The sequence below is a fragment of the Ailuropoda melanoleuca genome, chromosome 6 (genome assembly GCF_002007445.2).
Source record: "Ailuropoda melanoleuca isolate Jingjing chromosome 6, ASM200744v2, whole genome shotgun sequence".
In the NCBI taxonomy this organism is placed as follows: Eukaryota; Metazoa; Chordata; class Mammalia; order Carnivora; family Ursidae; genus Ailuropoda; species Ailuropoda melanoleuca.
The window spans coordinates 51,914,591-51,938,340 of record NC_048223.1 but is presented as its reverse complement, the minus strand read 5'-3'; the positions used below and the strand labels follow the sequence as shown (position 1 = coordinate 51,938,340).

The window sequence follows — 23,750 nt, the reverse complement described above, 5'->3', positions numbered from 1 at the left end:
CCACACAATGACAAGAATGAGACTTTAATCAGTTTTAAGTGGAGTTTATAACACTAAGAGATAAAGGGTTGTTAACAAACACCATAACAAATGGACATCTGATTGGTATGAGGCATTATCCTGTACACATCATATGTTTTTGTGTATCCTCAGTGCATAGCATTTACACACAGAGCCACTGCTGCACAGCACAAGAGTATCTGAAGAGGCTGAATCAGAGTAAGGCTGTTTAACAGACTGAAATGTTTAGTATATATATTCTCTATGAAAACAGATTGAACTTTTGAACCGGCAGGGTGGAAGGCAATGCTGCCGGACACTGCGGTTAGAGCCCCCACTTCCGTGCACAGTCCCACCCCTTCCGTCTGCATGCATGACACATTAACAGTATGTAAAGGTACACGAGGCACTTTGTGGCGACCACAGCCATCGTTATGAACATATTGCACACATTTTTCTAGAACTAAACATGTAACTTGTACCCTACTTTTTATTTTTTAAAGCTGAAACATTTGATGCTGCCGGTAAACTCCACTTAAGTTTATAACCTGTGCCACAGCAAAGAATGGGGATGCTATTTATTCAACTGCCCTGTAATAATTATGGCAAAAAAAAAAATGTTCACAAGGAGCTACAGAGGACTTGGGATGGCACAGGGCCCAACTGTAAGCTTTCTTAAAATTGATGCCTTCAAGTAACTTCAGACATGTAAGCGGCTGCACATCCAAAAAGTCTAAGGAAGAAAACATTCCAGAAACTCAAAGAGATTACCTACAGAATGCATTTCAGGCTAATTATGAATACTGTCATAAATAAAGTTTTAATCAGGACTCAAAAACCTTTCAGTCATAGCAATTCTTGTCAAATTCTATGGGGATGGTAACTGAAATAAAGGAGAGTAGTATGTATAATATATATTTATATATATATAATATATATATATAATGCCATTTTTCCATTTCCAATGACTACACCATAAAATGTAAGCAAGGCTTCTCAAAAACATTGAAACATTCAAAATCAAAACCCTCATTCAGACCTTCACATTCCAAAGGAAAAATAATAACAGTGCAAAAGCCCATTATAATGTCATTATTTATGACCTGGCCCTCCATGTTACATATTGGAACAACACAAGTTATGTTTTAATGTACTGTGCCCAAAACTGTAACAAATAACAGTATTAATAACTATCATCAAAACATGAATAGGTGATTTTCATTTTAGTCAATAATTTTCAGCTTTTATGAAAGTAAGGTGGTATATAAATTTCAATGCTGAGATCTTAGGAATAGTTGTCTCTTTACCAATTTAACTTATGAGCAATCAATTCTCTATATATCAATGTTTAAATACAAATGTGTAAACCCTAAGAGCTGTGTTAAAAATTTAAAAATTTTATTTGTTGAATGAAACTGATGAGGTATGGAAAACACGTCAACATTATTTACTAAGAATATTTTAGATGAAGTTCTGCCTAATCTATTTAACCATCAAACCTATAAATGCTGCTCTAGTTGGGTCCTATGCAATCTGTATTTGTAAATTAACTCGGTCAGACCACAGCTAGTGAACAATTTCAGCACCAATAAGTTATTGAAAATGAGATTTTACACCATTAAGAAATAAACTGGCTGGATATTTAAATGTTTCAAGGTCAAGGTATAATTTGAAAGACACCAAATTTCTGGGGGGGAAAAAACTTCTTTTTAAATTGTATCTTCACATTAGCTTTACCATAGTAGTTGTACTCTGCTTAGAATCATATGCAGTCTGGGCATATCAAATATATGATATTTAAGAAGTGAAATTGAAGCCCTAGTCCTAAGTCTAGCACTATGAAGAAATGATTCAACACTGCACATTTAAAAAAAAAATCTATTCTTTCAATAAAACATCAATGAAAGCGTTATGTGGGACAATTTCTACTGAAAAAGTAAATGCCTTATTATTTGTGCGGTGCTGAAAATTTACTGCAACTCTAATTTCCTTTTTAACACAAATAATGTCCTTTTAAATATAAACATTATATGTATTCAGTATTCAAGTAAAATTCCCTAACAGTTAATGACATTTAAAAAATGTGCAAAACTGCAAAACTCATTGTAATAGAATGTGTAAGGTCAAAAGGGCGGAACGGCTGACAGCTATTGGATTGAATTAAGTGCATCATAAATCTTTAAAGAAAAAAACGCTTACTGTAGAATCTCAAATTGAAATTTCCTGTGCAGCATTACAAAATATTTTATATTCAATGAGAAAAAAGAAGCTTGCAGGCAGCACGTGAAGCATCCACAGCAGGTATATGATTGAAAACTCATAAAGTAAGTGTATGTGGTTGACTGATGTAGGTTCTAATAGCATCTGACTTTTCGCACTGGCCTTGATTACACACAGGAGATGGAGAAGGCGTTACAACTGAGAAAATGTATTTAATAGATCATTGTCAATTTTCGTCATGTTTCAAGCCCATTCTTTGTTGATAGCCTCCACATTTGTATGGTTAAGTCATGGTTGCTGTGTTTCTTATCTACGACCACATTATGTTTGTATCCCTTCACTTGTGGATTCGTAAGAAGTTGTGGAAGGTTCATTCCTGTCCCCCAATACAATTCACTCCCTCTAGCTGCCTTTTCTAGCACCAATATGCTTTAAAAAAAATAAAATGCACAAAACGACAAGCAGTGACAGCGGCCAATCCCTCACACGTCCTGATGAAACCGCAGCGTGCTGCAGAGAGGTGCGCAAGACAGCTGGACGTGGTGTGCGGTCCAGAGCCCAGCACTTCCTCCACTCCCCTAGCCCGAACACATGCAGTACAATGTAGCTAAACCCTTGAGAAACTCCTCTGAGCCAACTGCAAACTCATCTGTGCCACAAGTGCAGAGGGGTAGGATGTGAACCTGTGTATCACAACACTCTTTAGCCACTTCAGTTGGTGACAGAACACAAAATGAGAAATTCCTACGTATACACATCAGTCTGTCTCCACTTTTTATAAAACTGGAATAAAATGGGAAAGTGCCATCTTTATTTATCCTAATTGAATTTTAAATGTCCTTTTGACACAAAAAGGTATATACATGACACAGCTACACAACCTTTTTTCAACTGGACAACAAGTGTCAAAACCCTGTGGATGTAGAGGGTAAAACAAGATTGGTCGGGAAAAGAGAATTGTTCCTATAACTGGTAATCTGACACAATGTCCTATTGCCATTAAAAAAAAAAGGTCCAATTTCAGTTTATTCAAGTTTGTTTTCATGGTGTTTTATCCGTCTTGATTAAAAAAAAATTCAGACTTTTGTAATCTGTGTATGCTGATCTTCATCAAAAGGTTCATTCTCTGGATCAGAGTCAGTGGTGTCAGAATATCGATAATGGTCAGGTTCATTGTCACTAACGTCTGGTGTTACAGAAGTTGAACTGCTAGCCTCGGGATTTGATGGCTCCTCTACTGTTTTCGTGAAGTACAGCTTCACCTAGAGAAAAAAGAGAGAGTTTAAGTGGAAAATCCATAAATCTGACTACTCTTAAATGACTTAGTAAAGATAGGTATTTTTAGCAGATTCGTTTTTTATAAAAATGCGATAACAAATAGGATCTTCCACAGGCAGCTGTCTTTTAAAGGACCCTCTTCTTCGGATTTCCTATGTCTTCTTACACACTGAAAAAATACACTGGGGTGTTAATATACTGATCTTTAATAAGCACAAGCTGCAAGCATTAACTAAATAATTCTACAAAAGAAATGCACTGACACTGAAGTTCATCGATCGTTTACAAAATGTATGTTCAATCACAAAATTCAACATACAAATAGCTGAGTTCCAAAAGAATGCTGCACCTAATACCTGTCTAAACCTCAGTGTATTTTCTGATACAAATATAATACTAAACAAATACAAGCACTGTATTATAAAAACACTGACCAACAATGATGTTTGGGATCCCATTAGTTCTAAAGGTTACGAACAACAGACAGCGATTTAACAGTGGATGAAGGGCCGTCACAGGCAGTGGCAAGAGAACCGTCAAGCAACTCAAGGAGGCAGGTATTTCCATCTCCAAGCAGAGGAAGCTAAGGCCCAGAAGGGCAAGCAGGCAGTAGAGCTGAGGCTTCAATCCGACCTGCTGTGAAATCCCTTGCTCCTTCTGTTTTATCTACAACCGCCCCCCCCCCATTATCCAAGAGTCATCATCACTTCTCCTCTCACATCCAACATCTGTTCCATCAGCAAATCCTTTCGGGTCCACCTGCATGACGCCATCTCTACCTCCTCTCCTCACACTGTGCCCACTGCCACCACGCTAGTCCAAGCAGCCACCACCTCGCACCTGCATTAAACCCCCGAGGCAGCGTCTCACCTCACCTCCCCGCTCCGTTCTTGCCTCTTCTCCCTACTTCCTCTCCAGTCTACATTTTAAAGACAAAATTTAGATGACATCCTTCCTGTGCTGAAAACACACCAATGTCTTCACATTCGGACTAATGTGCTTTAGTCAAAGTGACTGCTTATCTACTGCTCCTCAAACACAGGAGAGTCATTCTTGTCTCAGGGCTTCTGTGTCTGCCCTTCTGTCCTGTCCCTGATATTTGTACAGTTCACTCATTTCGTTTAGGCCTCTAAATGTCACCTGCTAGAGAGGCCTTAACTATCCAGCGAAAACACACCAAGATCCTTCTCTATCCCACCTCTGCTTCGTTTGTTGATAAGCACTTACCATGATATTTGTTTACTGATAACTGAAATAGTTTTTCTTTGTAATCACAAATATATATTCTTGTAATATTAAAACAGGAAACAATAAAACTCGAGGAAGTCACAGCATAAAAGCTAATAAATAAGGAAAATGCAGGCTTAGGTAAAAGATAGTCAATGGAAACCCACGGATTCTAAAAGACCTTCTAACCACTTAAAAGAAATGTAAGATCTAAAGGCACTTAATAGTGGATTTACTTTCACTTAAAATATGTATTTTATTTTTAGGATTATTCGCAATATTCTTACACTTATCAGCTATCGGTAAGCCTGCTGCATATTATAAAAATGGAATGAGGCAAAAAAGAGAAGTTTTGAAAAGAGAAAGGAGGGTATGGTGAAAGGAAGGGGGAACATCAGGTAGAAGGAGAAACAGGAAAGGGGAAGGAAAAAAAAGGGCAAACTACCACTTGGAAATATTGACAAATCAGATTTTTTAACCTGGAAAATTTTTATCAATGCACAGGAATAGAAATATGCACACACATCACATATAGATAGAAGTAATGACCCAAATAATTCCATAATATGAGGAAGTAGAGCTTCGGAAAGGGAGTAACAGAAGAGGATGATTGAAGAAGGCCTTCAGAGCACCAAGACTTAAGCAAAGGCTACAACATGGAAGGGTAGCCAAATGTGGGAAGGGCAGGGACAAGGCAGAAGGTGGAGAGGCACAAGGAGAGAAAAAGAACTGAAAAGACTCGAGGCAGGAGGAGCTTAGCATTTGGAATAACTGAGAGACCAGAATGGGTGAATCTCGAAGCAGGAGGAGAATGTGGCTAGAGCTCATGTAGGAGGTAGGCCTGTGCTGAAATTATGTAGGTCCTTGTAGGTCGTATCAAAAAACCACAAGGTCTTTAAAAAGTATAAACAGGAATGACACAGTCATGTCTGTTTTAAGATCACTCCGAGGAGTTGAGAATAAATTGGAAGGGGACAAAAGCTGGAACAGTTAAGAACATTCCATATGAATCATTCCCAAATGATTGAGTTCCCTTTTACTTCTTTGTTCCCCCATTCCTATTTCATATCCCATAAACTGACTTCCCCTTCCCAACCCCTGCCCCAAATTTCACCAAACAACAACAAAGGCGGGGGGAGAAGCAGTTTTTGACTGTGTGCATCCATGTTAGAAACTCACATTACTGATACCTAAATACTGCTTCTAAATAATACTTAATTTAAAACTTAGACACACAAGTCCTTCACCAGCTATACACTTAAAACACACACACACACACACACAGCCACACACTAATTCCTCAAAATGTTTTTAACTGACCTTAAAATTTGGAGAAAAGTATCGGTTGGCCTTGTCTTTATTTGCTTTGTCGAGATCATTTTTTGTTAAAGTGAGTACTAGATATTCCTTGTCATTATCTGCACGCTCTATACTGCAAATACTATCAATTTCTTGATCACATAGACTTCCATTTTCTACTTTTTCTGAGGTTTCCTCTGGTCCTGGTATGAAGAATGTGTTTACCCAAAAGTGAAACATTTTGTCCTTTAAAAAAAAAAAAAAAGACAAATTTTATATTTTTCTTAAAGAAGAAAATATATCACCTATATTCAACATTTGCCCCAAGAAGTCAATAAAATAAGCCACACGTCATTTGATAGTTTGGATAAAGACAAACATACAGACTAATATTTGGCAAACTCGGTTATTGTTGCATCCAATTCACATACATTTATTCATTCTTTTGTTCAAATTTTTGACCAAAAATGTAATTCCAGAAGTTCTAAGATAATTTACTTTTGTTTTAAAACGTTAGGTAAAATACTTCCATTCTTGTCTAACGTTAGCTTTAAAAAAAATGTTTGAGTTTGTATGTATGTGCATATTAAATAATCAGAAATGGGTTTACTGTTCTGTTTCAACGAGTTATCCATTACATGGGAGCCTGGGTGGTTCAGTCAGTTAAGTGTCTGCCTTTGGTTCGGGTCATGATCCCCAGGTCCTGGGAGAGAGTCCCACATCGGACTCCCTGCTCAGCGGGGAGTCTGCTTCTCCCTCTGCAACCTTCACCCCAAATCCTTCTCTGTCTCTCAAATAAATAAATAAAATCTTTAAAAAGTTATCCATTACAAAATTTACTTTAACAAAAGTTCTTGAAATATCAGCACAACTTCCCAATGAAGCAAGGCAGATAGAAGCAATACAAACACTAAGTGCCTCCAGTTTCTTACACAACAATATGTGTCTGAAAATGTTCAGAATATGGGGGAAGGAAGACAAGCAATTCTGACTTTTTTATGTTTTAAAATGCCTATTTTTAAAAATTACTACTTACAAGTAATACGAGGTCCTGTTAATAAAAAAAACACATCAGAAGTTCATCACTTCAAACCTTTCTTGATCAACACAGAAAATGTTCTCCCTCTCTCTCAATGACTGGAATTTGGCCTACATGGGGTCACGTGGCAGTTAACGATGTGCAGCTTTGTGACATCGTAGCTTGTGCCTTAAATTGCCATTAAATCTTTTATTCTAATTTACCTTCGAGTTTTGCTATTTTCCCAGGAAGATGGTAAGACCCTTAAGTTTCTTACATTTAACTGTCCTTTTATCTGTTAACAGTACCTAGCAATCTCATATGTAAGTCTTTAAAAAAATTTTTTTTGTTAATTTCAATTATTTTAGCAAAGTTATTGAGTTACTAACTGTATACATATTTTACCTAGAGTCAGAAGAACATAAGCTAGCAATATTTAAATCTCCAAAAATGTGGATTCTGTATAGGTACTGATTATATTAAACCTGTTTTTGTTTAAATCCCTAACTATGGCTCAGTAAGAGGCAAACTTCACTAACTTTCTAAACCTGCATATTTAATACCACATTTTTTTCATTCTTTATTACTTCTTTTGCATACTTATCGCTCTCCTAACTAAAATTCGAAATATTCAATAACTTCGAGAAAGCTAAACATAAAATGATGTAGTCTTAGGAAAAATAAACCAAAATGGAGGGAAAGTGGTATCATTACACAGATCTTACACAGATCTTATTTATACCTAAAGACAAAATTTTTTTTACAAACTCATGGCCCATGGCCCCTTGCTAACTTTTTCCTCAGTAACTGATCATCCTGTCTAAAAGGACTATAACTGACTTAATGGGGTATGCAATCTTTAATATTTTTACAAAGTTTCTCTGCATAACCCAGCTTAAAGAAAATTTATCTCAAATTACAATGACATAAGGGCTTTTCCTCTAATAAGACTTTTTACCATTATGACGGCTCATCAGTGCTATAGTAAGCAAAGCATGTGCAGACCCAACAGAAAACCAATTATAATTCATTAGATGGCCAGTCACAAAATACCCTGTAATCTCTCCTAACGGAATGATTTCTGCCTAACCAAATATTTTAAGCAAAAGATCTGAGGTTACTGTTCAAAGTATGGAGATTTTGGACATTCTTCCCAAAAAAGGTAAAGTGCAAACCTTTTTTAGCATCTTGTTCTGTTTGTGGAAGAACTCTACTTTGATGTCACCACACACAGGTAACGGCTGAGGGAACTCGAAGTACATGAACTTGTCTTCCCGTCGTGTGGGTCCTGAATTGGAGGAATAGATCTTCACCTTTAGCTGGCAGACCACAAACTGAGGATCTGCACGGTTAAATACATGTTAGCATCATTTCGCAGGAAATGCCTTCACATGTCAAACTGTCAAAAACCATTTTAATGGTTAATATTAGCAATACACCCAAAGCAGTAATTCTGCATCTGTAACCCAGATCGAAAACAAATCAATATTTTTAAAAAATGTCAAATAGTATAATCAGTACAAAAGTTTCCCTAATTTGAAGCTTCAACACAAGGTTCTATTCACTGGTTCTACTTCACAAATACTAAGTCCCAACAGCACGACAATAACTGCAAGACTTTAACATTAAAAGTAAGAATCTAATATAAATTAGATTTATAATTAAAATGCTAAAATAATTTTCTGGCACATTATGAACCACGTAAAAAGTAACTTTAAAAATAGATATTTGCCGCAGTATTTGAATGTCTCCACCATGTAACAAAACCCACAATACACAAATCATTACATGTTCACAAGACGCATGAGAATCTATAACAAAGTTATAATAAATTCCCTAAACACAAGACTCAATATTTATAAAAATATTAAGCATTATTTATTTTACCTATAGCTCACATTTTATTTCTTAAAGGGATATAAAGCCATCATCATGAAAAACAGGAAGAAAGAGATTTGAAATGTCTGCAAAGAAATACAACAGACTCAAGCACAAACTGCAGCAAAATCCCCCTCCCTCCAAAACACACTCCATTTTCATTGACAAGTATTTTTGGCTTTGGCCCCTGTCTGTTTTAAAATAAAGTAAAGGATTATATGTTTTAGCAATTAACCTTACAAATAAGAAGTGGGTCTTGAAGGAAATATGCCAAGACAATCAAGAAATAAAATCCTAAGCTTGCAAAAAGTACATGAAAATACACACATATATAAAAACAGGCATAAAATCCTCAACACTAAAAGGCATCATCCTTAGAGATGCAAAAAGAAATATCACATTGTTCATCAATGTGACCAACAAGTGAGAAAAAGGCAAAGGCTGACCCAAGCAGGATGCATTTTTCAGTTTGCTGAACAGGGACTGGCCCATCTGTGCAGCATTTACAGCAGCACCAGCATGCACACAGTACACAGTAGGTCTGAGAATGGCCTGGTAGGTTTTTCTAATACGAATCTGTGAGGCAGTCATCACGAGAAAAAGGGCACTCCAAAAAGGGGAAACATTACAGTAACAATTGGTCGATAATTTTCACTTCCCTCACTAAAGGTTCAAAGTAGAGCAAGCCATTTTACAAGACTACGTGATTCTGAAAATTTCACTATAAAGTCTAGCTTGAAAAAGCAAACAAAAAGATATGATTTCAAAGCTGTGATAAAAATCAGCCAGGACAAAAATGCCTTGTAATCTTATTAAGACTCTACCAGTTCAGAATCTGATAAGCCTGATTTTAGGACCTTAAGAAGCATATTAACGGTATAAGCCAGATTTCAATTAAACTACATCTAAAATGTGCATCTTCAGAATTCTAGAACTGTATAATCCATTCATAAGCTAATTACAAATCAGCGTTACTTAGGATTTACCCCAAAAACTAAGTTAAAAAGTCTTAATAAAAAGAAGTGGAAAAGATTTCCTCAAATCACTAAAGAAAATAATTTCCTTTACAATATGAATTTTCCATCTTGGATCTCTAAGACCTAACTTATCAGAAGCACAACATCAGTCCAGTTCTCTGCTGACTTCTAAGACACAAGTCAGGTATTTGCTCTTTGATACAACTGACTGTGTTCTAAAGAAATGACAAGTCAATCCCCGGTGAACAAAAATCAGGATTAAATTGTTTTGACATATGCATATTGATACACTGTATTGTGTACTGACAGAAAATCACGCTGATCATCTTTTACTAACGTTTTAACCACTTTACATGTAAAGAGTATAGTAACTTTTCCCTTTTTTGGGAATATTAGGACAATAATCCAATAAGAAAACAGCTGCTGACCCTGACAACTTCGTTTTCCTCAAAGTTAAGTCCCAACCTAACTCCTGAACCCAAACTCGCAACTCGCCTGTCTCAGTCCTCCCACTCCATTGCCCTGAGCCTTCCCATCCTCTAGCCCTGTACCACATTTACCCAGAAGGCTAGTTAATAGCTACTATGTCTGTTGCCTGATGCTTCCCAAAATACCAGATCTAGCTCTCACCAAAGATCCAAACCAACACTTTCAAGAACCCACTGAGGACCCTCATGTAAACAGCTCACCATGGACCTGACTAAAACATGTTTAAAAACCAAAAACATTCATGTCTCCAAGTCTCACTGAGATTCATTTTTCTCTCTTCCCTTTTCTGCGAATTATTCACATGGCCAGAATCAAAACTGACAAATTATTTAGATATAAACGGCAAAGGAAAGAGCAATCAAATCCCATTTGATTGCCTTAGCAAAGCACATCTGGCTTACAGCATGTCCCGTAACTGGCTTCCTTTCCCCCACAGGCTCCCCATCCTGTGGTCACCACTTCCTACACAGCCAGACTTCAAACAGAGCGTAAGCCTCTCCAATTGTCACTGATGCCACAGCATCTATCAAATCAAGTCTGATGGACCCATTCAGGGTCCTCTGACAGTTGGCCACACAGCCCACCCTGCTCTCTTCCCGGGGTCCCATGCATGTCCTACTGCTGTGCCTCAAGTCAAGCCTGCAATGCTTCCCTCAGTTTTAATGCCAATCACAACGGCATGCTTTCTCCACGCTCAAGGAAGAGCTGGACTTCCTCCATGAAACTGACAACCCTCAGAACTTTTATTTTTCTGAATATACCATTTATAATTTATACATATAACCTCCCATTCAATTATGTATTATAGTTTCAATACATAGTATGAAATCACAGGGCATACATGGAGAACTAGAAAATTAGTAAAGATTAAAAAGTTTTCAGTAGTCAGTAATTTTTAAAAGTTTAAATGTAATACTGAAAAGAGACAAAGCACGAAAATCCACTACAATGTTTAAGTGTCAGCAGGCAGTGCAGAACTGATAGGAGATTTTTCCTAGATAAGCCAATGTGAAAAAAATTACACTAGATAGGAAGATTCTTGAACTGAATGTTCTCTTTCCCTTATTATCTCCCTAATAAGTTATACCTTTCTTTTGGCCCTTACACCTGATATTTATCCTATAGGAAGAACAGGAATTTTTTCTTCCTTTTTCCTTCTCCTCTATGAATGTGTTAAGTTCCTATGTCAATGATCTCTGACAGTTCAGTGCCTTACAGTTAGAAGTTTTTGTTTGTCAAAAACTTTATTATTTACTTTGACGTAGAGTTGCCACACAGTGTGGCATTAGTTTCAGGTGTACAACACAGTCATTCCACAAGTGTACACACTGTGCTGCACTCTGCCCAGCGGAGCCACCACCGGTCACCACGGAGTACTACTGCAGTGCCCGTAACCACATTCCCTGTGCTGTGCCTTTTACCAGCACTTTAAAAAACTACTGAGATGACGACAGCACCAAAGAGGTCTCTGAGAAGCCTGCACCATGCCCTATTAATAAATCTGTGGCCTATGATAAAGTTGCCCAGCTCTAAGAATACAGGAAAGATACGATGAAGGTGATGACACCTCACTGAAAAAGACAAACACCACCAAGAAATTTAATTTCCTTGGTTTAGGTTAGGGTTAGGGATAGAAATTTTTTGATTACATAAATATTTTCAAGAAGCAAAACTTAAAACTAAAAACTGAAATCACTAACAAATTACAAAATCTCACTGAAATATTATTAGAGGTATTCAAAGAAATACTGTAGTGGTCTCTTATCTACAAACTACAAAACTGCACTCTCAATAAATGAAACATATTTCTTAAACACGAAAACATGACTGATCACTGTCAAGGCAGAAACTAATATAAAATTCTGTTACAGAAAAGAGCAGCAACAGTCTGGTCTTTTACAGGGCTGGATATTACTTCCTTCTACGCGTTCTCTCTTGACTAACTGCTTTGGGTCTGGGTATTAAGTATTAAGGCCCCTACCAGTCTAGCTAAGAACTCCAGCCAAGAATAGCAGAGAAGCAGAACAGGATCGGGATGACTGAGGGAAGTTCACAGAGGTTAGGGTAAGGGAGAAATCAATGCGAGGCAGATATCACTGACATGATCTCTATTTAGTATGTCACGTATCTAGAAAAATTTCAGATTTCAAAATATCTTCATTTTACTGACGAGCAAACATAAAGACAGGTAGACGGGGTGCCTGGGGTTATAGTCCAGGAATGACAGAGCTAGGATTGGAACTTGGATCTAAATCCAGGTTGTCTCTAATACTCCACACACTTTGACTCAACCCTATTCACTCAACATATTTCAGCTGGTCACCATGTCTTATAATTTTTTTCCTTTCCTTCTATTGTCCCTGTCACCATTATTACCAATATCCAGTCTTCCTAAGATAGGAAGGAGTTGGTCCTGCCCCCACACCGGAAACTAAGGAATCCCACTGCTACTCTGATACTGGATCTCTACTGAGATAGGGTTTTAGTCATCTGGTCACAATTTAGGCTGCATTTGGTAGATGTAGCAAAGAATGTTTCTTTCATAAATATAATTTGGCTTCTAAGACATTAAAACCCATTGCTCTTGGCTTCCTTAGACCAATGTGCTGAACGAGTGAGCTGCTTAGTTTGGATACTGCAGAAATCTATACCCCTGCATAAATTCTAAGTGTGGTAAATTTCTTTCTAGATTTTTATGTAAACATCTAGATATGTTCAGAAAAGTGTTCCAATACATGGAAGGATGAGAATTTAGAGCACTTACTGCAAGTTCCGCCACTGAACATTGGAATAGTTTCAAACATCATCTTGTGAAACAACAGTGCCACTGGTCTATAATCCAGATGATTCTTTAACAGGTAGCTATAATAATACACATAGCGCCTCTGACTGGGAATAGTTACTCCCTGGTGGACAGAAAAAAAAAAAAAAAAAAGAAAAGCCAAATTCAAAAGAAAAATTCCATTATAGTTATTTTACTAAATTGTTATGGTAACTGGGTTGTACCCACTGAAGAACATATATACATTAGAAATTTGACCTTAAATGATTAATATTTAAATCCAGCTCAACAACAGAGTAAATCAGAGCAACATCAGTACAAAGGAAAATATGAGAATAACTTTTCTCCCTTAAATATAATTAACATAATACCCTCATTTATTCAACGGTCACATTGGTGCTCCAGCCCACGAACCCAACAAGCACGGGCCTCTGTGTACCCAAAATAACTGTCAAAGGCACCCGCACTGCAGCTGTGCTCGTCACACGCAGGGCTCCCCACAAAAGTGTATGCACTTGCATTGAACATACAATTCCTCAAAAGCTTGGTGACTTATGATTTAGGCAAAAGTATATCAGAATCAGCAGAACACATAGAGGCATAGTGCCTGTAAGAGGCAGAAAGAGCAGCAGCAACAGATGATGGGCTCAGACCCCCGATAAACACAGGAATCTGTGGCTGGCACAGATGGATGCAAGACTTCGGTAACAGGTACTTAAGAGATGTCCCTGAGCTACGTACCTCTCTTTGCAGAAGAAACCAGGGATGTGCAGAATGTTTGAGAAAATGTAAGTATTACAAATGCTAAAATATATATATATAGTTCATGTGTTTATCTGAAGGAAACAATCTAGTGTGTGCAGCCAGGCACCCACTAATGCTGCCGAATACACGAGGCCTGAGGGCTCCTTTCCTAGGACACATGTAGCTTCACCAAAGTCCAAGCACTTAACTTACGAAGAGAAGGCAAACAATAACATGAAGATGTCTGACAGTTAAAAGTGGCTTTGCAGAATGGGGCGCCTGGGTGGCACAGCGGTTAAGCATCCGCCTTCGGCTCAGGGCGTGATCCCGGCGTTATGGGATCGAGCCCCACGTCAGGCTCCTCCGCTATGAGCCTGCTTCTTCCTCTCCCACTCCCCCTGCTTGTGTCCCCTCTCTCACTGGCTTTCTCTATCAATGTCAAATAAATAAATAAAATCTTTAAAAAAAAAAGTGGCTTGCAGAAAACTTAAAAAGTATATTCAAGAGAAAAAAGAATTTGCAGTACTTCTAGGTTATTACTGGCATCTGAATCTCCCCATGTGTTAAACACTCTGAACACAAATTCTCTTCTTCCCTCTAATGGAAAGTATAAAGTACGTGAATGTGAGTTTAAAGATAGATACACAGAAGGGCAGGTAAACAGGTATTCACTCTAGTATTCTCAGGTTTGTTTTTTAAAAAGCTTAGCATGATTTCATTACAATTAAAAAATACATAAAATGTCAAAAAACGGATAAAAGCCATTTCCAATAAGGACAAATGATTTAAGATTCTGGCTATAGTGCAAAGACCACGCAATCAGAGGACTTGGATTTGAAAGCTGACAGTCAAAACACCAACTCTGATTTGTTTCCTCAGGAAAATGAAGACAATACCTACCCTGTCTTCTTCACAGGATTCTCATGAGGAGTAAACACTAAATGCAGTTACACAAAACCACGCTAAACCTACAAAATGTTACACAAATCCTAATTAGCAGTTTTAGAAATCCTATCTACATTTGAAGTATAATTTTGGAAGAACTGGAATTTTGGTTCTGTGTATTTTCTTAAAGTAGTAAAATAGTATTACCGTGAAAGGCTCCTACAAAAAACTAATGTTAGAAATCATTATAAATAAAAAGTGCTTAAACTTAAAATGGTTTACTATATCACATTATTTAATGCTACTTCAATAAACAACTTATTCATATTTATCAAGATAAAAAACAGAACTGCAAAGCAGGTGGGGGGAGAATAGCAGATGGACGATGGCTGGGCAGGAAGGAATCTTTTTTGAACCATGTGAATTTATGACTTAGTCTAAAAATTAAATAAAATTAAATTTAAATTCAAAAAATTAAACCAATGGGAATGTATAAGAAGACCAAGCTGTCAAGTTACTTGTTGGGGTTTAGTGGAATGATAGATGAGTTTCTCCTCTTTACCTTCTTGGTGTAAGTTTGTATGAATAATTAAAAGGTTTTCAAAGCTTTCATTTTTCTCAAGTAGCAAGTGATTGGCAGCACATCTATAATGCAGCTTTTTATATACGGAGTTAATCCTTACCAAAAGGGCGAGGCAAATGTATAGAGAAAGAATGTATGAATCTACTAGATGTCAACAATGGATGAGTAATTTGTGTATAAATATAAGCTGAACAAAATTACTGAAAAAATTCAAAGAAAAACACTGAAAAGCACCATTTAATTAATTAATCCTTTTGCTATCAAATCATGCATAATTTGGCTTCTATAGCTTAACTTTGCAATTCCTACCTAGCAGCACCCTCAAATTCAATGCGTTCAGATTAGCAGAAATAACAGAATTGGAAGGTTCAAATAGGTACGGATGACAGCATTATAGTATGTCCTTCTCTCCAGTCTCATCTCTCATGGCCACGATGCACACTTTCTCAAATTTTATTAACGATACAATGAATCATACTGTAATCCAGATTTTGAAATAAAATGAATACAACTTCCATACTAAATTGACAATGCAATTTATAACACACTTCAAATATTTTATTTCCTGAATGCATATACTGAAAACAATGGTTTATGTGCATGTTTTACCTACAGCATTTTGACAATAAAGACTAAAATCTCTTTTAAAATCTAAGAAATGAACATTTTACGATCTTCAAAAATTTATTTTATAGGGGCGCCTGGGTGCCTCAGTCATTAAGCGTCTGCCTTCGGCTCAGGGCGTGATCCTGGCGTTCTGGGATCAAGCCCCACATCGGGCTCCTCCGCTGGGAGCCTGCTTCTTCCTCTCCCACTCCCCCTGCCTGTGTTCCCTCTCTCGCTGGCTGTCTCTCTCTCCACTAAATAAATAAATAAAATCTTTTAAAAAGAATTTATTTTATACCTATGAAAAGAGGGCTGAACTTCACTCTTGGAGATTAAAAAATAACTACATGTTTTCAAAATTTCCATTTTTCATTTAAATTAACCAAGAACATTTAAGTTAAACTGGTCTATAACTACATCCCCAAAGTATCCACCCTCTACCACTAATGACTCTTCTTTTCCACTCTAAATGCAAAGAATGTTACTTATATTCTTAACCAAAGACAATTTTTAAAACATTCTAATTTAGCTACACTTGGCATTCTTCAGGTCAACTTCATAACACATTCCCAGCCATCATCTCAAAGGCCACCATTGCTTCTTCCATTCCCTTACGTTCACGGACCAGAAGGATGGCTGGGGAAGATGTGTGGTGTTCCTCTCAAGGTCTACGGCCTTTACTCAGCCTCACCTACCACTCCCAATCTCTATCATTCCAGTACCTCGTTCCTCTGGTACACATTTACTAAACTGAGCAATGACTTCAGCACTCTGTTCAACCCACCTCTCTTTCTATCCTGTTCTAGACATCACCCTTAACGAGTGTAGCTCCTGCTTTACTGGGAACCCTGAGGTCATCCAGTGTGGGCACTCTCAAAATTCCCTTCTCCCATCTTAACATTTTTTCACTCCTTATATTTTACAAAAGTGCCTCTGCATGTTCACCTGGCTTCCATTCCGGCAACTACTCTATTAATTATCCCCTCCCTGGCATTTGTCTTTGATTTACCTGTCTCCTCCTAATAATCAGCTCAGGTAACCCTTGTCCTTTATCCAAAACAATTAAGGACTGAAAATGCACACTCTCCCCAAATCTTATATCTCTCTCAAACTGTCACCCTCCTTCTCCTTACTTCATAGGAATCTGTTATCATCATGAGGTTGATTTCTTAATGGTCGTTAGTTCTTAATAGTCACTAACAGTCATTTCCTACTATTTTCTTAGTTCCATCCTACATCCTTTTTTGTTGCAACTTTGAAAATTCTCTGCCTCTATCCTAGAATACACTCTCGAAGGTTTTCTCCTACCCTTACTGGCTATCTCTTCTCTTCTTTCCCTAAATGTAAGCATACCTTGAAAATCTGATCTGAGTGAGCCCCTCTTTGTCAATCCTCTCTGTTGCAGTAGTTTAATTATCAGTCTAACACATTAACTCCAAAACTTGTGTCTCTCAATATGGCTTTATTCCCAATTCCTGGTCCAGAATTTCTAATACTTGGCTGGACATTTCTACTTGGAAATTTCGGAAGCACTTAAAACACAACATATTCAAAAATTGAAGCTTTCCTCTTCTTTTTTTTTTTTTTTTTAAGATTTTTATTTATTTATGTGACAGAGAGACAGCCAGTGAGAGAGGGAACACAGCAGGGGAGTGGAGAGAAAGAAGCAGGCTCCCAGCGGAGGAGCCCGATGTGGGACTCGATCCTGGAACGCCGGGATCACGCCGAGCCAAAGGCAGACGCTTAATGACTGCGCTGCCCAGGCGCCCCTGAAGCTTTCCTCTTCTTTCCTCTTCCTTTTCCTCTTCTTCTTGTTATTTCTATTAATGATATTCACTATTTTTCCCAGCACCTGAGCCTAAAACCTCTTCTAGTACCATCACTGCTGCTGTTTATTGAACTGTTACCATGTTCTTTGCATTCTTTTAAGTATTTTCATAAATATAATTTAGTACTCATGAAGTGGGTATTATTGGTAACAGCAGTCTGTAGATGAGGTAAGGTCAAACATCTTGTGAGTAATGGAACTAAGTTTCACCCTAGTACTCCAACTCCAGAGTTTACACTCAACCACTGATGATGCCATCTTCTTCCTGCTAGAGTAAAGGAAACAATCTGAGAGGGAGTAGTGATCTATACAGGGTTATAGAAGAGCGGAGTAAGGAAATCCCAGCACGTAGCAAAGGCTCAGGCCGCGGTAAAGGCAGAGATTGGTCAGCAGATCAACCACCTGTACATACATACGTACATACGTACATACGTAGACACACACACACACACACTGTCCACACAACACGGAAAGCACACCAGCGGTTAAGTGCAGTAGGATACTCTTAGTAGATTTCTACGTTCAGATGCCAAAATCCAGACTTTGTGACACACCTCTCAAAATATCAATTCTAGTTTTCTGTGGCCATTCTAGTTCAATCACCTCCTGCAATTTTGCAATAGCCAAATGATTACCAGCCTCTGATTTATCTATTCTCCAACCTATTTTTATACCTACTCTTTGATTAACTTTATAAAAGTGTCAGATGAATCAGACTAACAATTCAAAATGCTAAATGGTTTCCCAGTGACAACCCAAATAAGAAAACTTATCACACACTGGAATTCCACAACAAAATAAAAATACAGCCCAACTTCTTTTCCACTCTTATCTCTCACAACTCCCTTGAATGTGCTTTTCCTTTTGGCCAAACTGAAGTACTTAATTTCTCCCATATTATACTTGCTGTTTTTTAAGTATGCTATCTTTATCAGATTAAGGACATTAATCTGCAAGCAGTCATCTGGGAAGTTTCACATATATTCTAACACCTAGACCAACTTAGATAACAGAATCATCTGACACTTTCAGGGTTGACAGCAGCCACCTGAAACGCAATTCAGATTAGGTACATCTTGAGGGCTCCCACACATTTTCTTTCTTATGGTCTGTTCAAATTTTGGATTTCACCTTGAAGTAATGATATTCATGGAAAATTGCTTATTTCCCATTGAAATTTTCAAATTCATTAGCACGGACCCAAATATAATTTTTAATTACCTCCACAGTGTAGTTTTATGACCTTTCTCAAACTTAATATATTTGTGTCTCCCCTTTCTCTCCTTTTTCTTTGAAAAGAGCTTTAAAAGAGGTGTATTGGTTTTATAGGCAACTTCATTCAACCAGTGTTTGAAATTATTAGTTCAAATGGTTTACTGCTTGCTAATTCACAATTTATATTTTTATCTCAATTAATCCCTCCCTCCTACTGGTTATTATCTTAATAATCTCTAAAATATATTTGTATTTCCCCATGGACCAAAATTATTTAAGTAACTAGTTTTATACTTCCAAATGGTTGATCTGATTTGATTAAACGTTTTTTAAAAAATCTCTAGCTGGAGGCTCCTGGGTGGCTCAGTCAGTTCAGCATCCAACTCCTGGTTTCGGCTCAGGTCGTGATCTCAGGGTCGTGAGATCGAGCCCCGTGTCGGGCTCCACACTCAGTGCAGGGTCTGAGATTCTCTCTCCCTCCCCCTTCTGCTCCTCCCCCACTTGTACACACTCTCACGCTCAAATAAATAAAATCTTTAAAAAATGGGGGAAAAAATTACATATTTAAAAAGTCTCTAGCATACTGAATTATAATCAAGGAATGGGGTTTATATATTTCTACTTGGAGATGCGAATTTTTTGTAGTTGGCCTAAAGAATTATCAATCTTGGTAACTGTTTTGTGGATGACAAAAAAAGAAAAAAGATACATTATATGGGCTACTTTTTATTATATTATTTGAGTCATCTATATATCTTCTTATTTTGTACCTTCTTGATCTTCAAGTATATTAAAGATTCCTATTACTGTTGCTTTTCTATCAATTTTTTTCTTCACTTCTTCCAGCTTTTCTTACTGTATTTGATGTTAGGTTTAGCACATAAGAGTTCATACCGGTTAAGTCTTCTTTGTGGGGTGTACCCCGTGTTAATATAAAATGACATTCTTGATCTAATTTTATACATTTTGTTGTAAATGCACTCTGATAATGATATCCGGTCATCTGCTTTTGAAATTTACATTTGCCTGATGTATCTTTAATGAACCACTTATTTTTCTAACCTGAGTTGTTTTATATAAGTCTCTTGTATATGATTAATCTCTTAAAAAACAGAAACTTAGAAGTATGGGTTACACACATCTTTCAAACCGAGGAGACCATCATATAGTACTTCCAGGCCAGAATTCCACCTGGATCCCACAACACAAGATATGTAATGTTTTGCTCACGTTCTGTGCATCAGTACCCTCAGACTGTCTTCTCTAAGATGAATTCATAATCTAGATTCCTCAGTTAAAAAAGTAATTTTCTATTTCAGTAAACTTTTCACTGGCACTTCTAAACTGAGAAATAATGTCGATGTTTTAAAATAATAGTGTCTGCTTGAAGCTTGAAAATGTATGTTTCAGAATGTTCACAACAAGATTATTACAGGAAAGTAATTCAACAAAGGGAGAAATATAGCTCCTAGGAATGGTTATTATTACAGTGATACCATACAGAAGTAGTTATTGTATATTAAGCTAAGTGCCAGACACTTTACCTATATCCCCAATACTACCACAACTTCGTAAGACAGATACTATCACCTCTATTTCAAGGATAAGAAGACAGTCCCATGGCACATAGTTATCCTGTTCAAAATCAGGACCCGAACCTAAACGGGACTCTGATTCTAGAACTTTATACTCCCATGTCCTGGGCTTTACTAACAGCACACAAACTAAGAAGGTAATATGAAAGAAGTCACAACGTGTTTCAGCACGATTTTTCCCATCTATGAAGAACCTCCAAAGTTTAGAGCATTATAGTGCTTTGGTTCCATGAAACTAACTGTAAGTTATGTATCAACAATAGTGCAGCATGAATCCCAGAGCCCTTCAGAATAATATGAAGCACACAACTGGCACGGTTCTCTCTGCACAGCGTCCTTTCCCCTTTGGGCAGCTATCATTCCCCCTGTGGTTTTATGGAGATGGGATGGGCTCTCTTCTTCAGCATCAGATATACATCCCAAGCCTCTGGCCAGAAAGTTTGGTTCAGGGATGGGTACATGCCCTAATCCAGGTAAATCAAAACCTAATCTAGGATGTTTGCTCAAACTGTAGCTCTCTTCCGCCTGCAGTTGCTAAAGTAGCCAGGATGTAACCGTAGGTCTGCTAGGAGTCATACCTGGCTATTATTTGCAAGCAGCCTGCCTGAAAAGAAAGGACATACAAAGCAAAGGAGAGAGCTGAGAGAGAGATTACCGACACCTATTAAGCATCTAAGCCCGGGCCAGAGTTTTAAGGTTATATAAGGCAATATAAATGTCTCCTTGTGTTTACGTTCTTTTGAGTTGGGCTTTTGTGAGTGGAAGCTGACAGAGTTCTAATATATTGTAAGATAGCTACTTTTTTTTTTTTTTCTAAGTTTCTATTTCTACTTTGGGGAACAAAATAATACAGAAGAATAATCTGGACAGGAGAACACAGTACTGTGGAAAGAATACTAGATTTGAGGTTAGGAGACAGTTTTGAGTCAGTACACGGGCAGATGAAATGACCTAGGATAGACAGATCTTTACAGATTTATTTGATCATTTATATTAGAACAGGTCTGAACTAAATCATTGCTAAATTCCTTCAAGGCATAAAAACCTTATAACTTTATGAATACATAGAGTGTATAACAGGCTTAAATACCATGTATTAGAGGAACACAGTTTAGCCCAGAAGAATTAATGTGTTAGAAAAAAAAAGAATATTATATTAGGAGTTCTTTTTGGTTTGTTTTTACTGAAAATGAGAAGAATTACAGTTTATTTTAAGTGAGGAGAAAAATTTAAAATTTTTATTAGGTTTCCATATGGGGCACTTTAGTAAGTAACTAGAAAAAAGTAACCTGACTATATGATTAGGCCATAAAAATTCATTCCTCAGAGAGACTGGAAAATTTCCTCTTCTTGGGATCACTCAGGATAAGTTAATATTTATTATTTCTAGAAAGTTTAAGTCTTCATTACACATAAGCTAATGAACTCATGTACCGAGATCATAATATATATGAATTTTATCTCTAATAAATTGCTTTGAAAGCAAAACAAAAAAGAAATCAAAAGCTCAGATTTTTTTCCTAAAAGATCAATCAAAGAAAATAACGATTAATGCTTACTTTACCTGCCACCATCCTAGGAGGGGGAAGGCAAGGAAAGAGAGAGGAGTAGCAGAAATTCTGGGTAAGTTTGTCATGTAACAAAAGTTTGCCTCTGAATTCAGAAATCTGGGAAATCTTTCCAAAATATATACTTACCAACATTAGTAGGATGCTTTAACTCTATTCACAGCTTACAATAAATGCTGTGAGCTAATTCTCGTTCAGATACGTTAAGTGTTAAGTGCAGACAGTGTGAAGCGCAGGACCAGACAGGAACCAGCCCTGAGAGTTAACCTGCACCAGGCTCTCCTGGGGGTGGGACAGGGAAGTGCTGACAGCTTGTTTTACTCATGAAGTAAAAGGACCAAATCTGTGAAGGAGTGACTCTTAGGGAACTGTTAACATAGTTGTCTTCTAAATTACTGAGTAAAAGAAGGACTCTCCTTCCCTCAAGTAGTTATCCTGCTCTCAGCAAGCACGTTTCTTGAGAGGAGGTATCAGTTGTACTCTGACTTCTCTGCACCACTCAAAGCCTCAAGTATTGTTGGGCATCACGAACACAACAGCACACGGTATGGTCCACGGGCACCCACCTCCCTGCCTTCTACCGTGCACCAAGCCGGCTGAGGCAAAGGCAAGACTGCACCAGATTATGCTGAGGAAGGTCCCTGCCAAGTCCATAAATTCTTCGCTAAAACATGACACCTGGCTCTTCTTTCTTCAAAACAAAGGGGGACGGATAGGAATGGGGGAGAGAGGGGGAGAAAAAGGAGACAGGGGAGGAAGGAGGGAAGAAGAGAAAGAGGAGGAGAAGAAACAGTATCCTCCCATAGAAACGTCACCAGAACACAACTTTCTTCTAAATGTTTCCCTACAACTGAAATTAAGGATACAAGTTTTAATAAAATTAATGCTATATAAGCTGAAAAACTGATGAAATATATGTATCTCCTGTAATAATGGTTCACAGGTACAAAAATGGAAATCTATAGATTCAACCTAAAAGGAAAGACTGGCAAGAGGATAAATTTTCAGCAGGTATTCCAAGAATAAAACTACATTGGATAATCAATCATATTTACTATAAGATATTTACTTCCCTGGAAGAATTCCATAATTGTATAACAACAGCTTCACCATGTTCAGCTTAGCTCATTTCTCATGATGAAATTATACTTATTAAAAGCTAAAAATATATTATTTCACTAGCACCCTAACCATTAGTTAAACATGTGACATATCTGGAAATTTCTGGACAACTAAATTTCAAAGATTTAAAGGCAGCCTTCAGCATTATATTTGTAAGACTTATAACGTCAAGCTGCATTTATTGTAGTTAAGTCAGGGGCCACTAAATGCCTGAGCATCAGTAAAAAAGGGTGTAAACTGAGGAGCCTTGTCAAAATAGGCCCATTTCAGGAAAGCTGATTCCTGTACAGAGATTAATTCTGAACAGCCTCAAAATTCTTTTGCAGTTCCAGGATAGTAAAGAAAAAAGTTCAACAATGCTCAGGGGACTCAAATTTTACTCTGAAAGCTCTCATTTAACTGTTTGAATACTCTTTTTTTAAAATTTATTTTTTTT

General features: G+C 37.3%; 1 protein-coding gene across 3 annotated transcripts in view; it reads right to left on the bottom strand.

The window, feature by feature from the left end:
- Positions 1 to 8: 8 nt before the first annotated feature.
- The window catches only part of PTEN (phosphatase and tensin homolog), an 89,948-nt gene continuing 66,206 nt past the window's right edge, over positions 9 to 23,750 (bottom strand). For all 3 annotated transcript variants that reach the window (XM_034662385.1, XM_034662384.1, XM_019794265.2), the window contains exons 5-8: positions 13,151 to 13,292; positions 8,218 to 8,384; positions 6,046 to 6,270; positions 9 to 3,482 (exon numbers count right to left, since the gene is read on the bottom strand). In XM_034662385.1, coding sequence (XP_034518276.1) covers positions 3,297 to 3,482; positions 6,046 to 6,270; positions 8,218 to 8,384; positions 13,151 to 13,292 — 720 coding nt within the window. In that variant the 3' untranslated portion in view covers positions 9 to 3,296. The remainder of the gene's footprint in view (positions 3,483 to 6,045; positions 6,271 to 8,217; positions 8,385 to 13,150; positions 13,293 to 23,750) is intronic.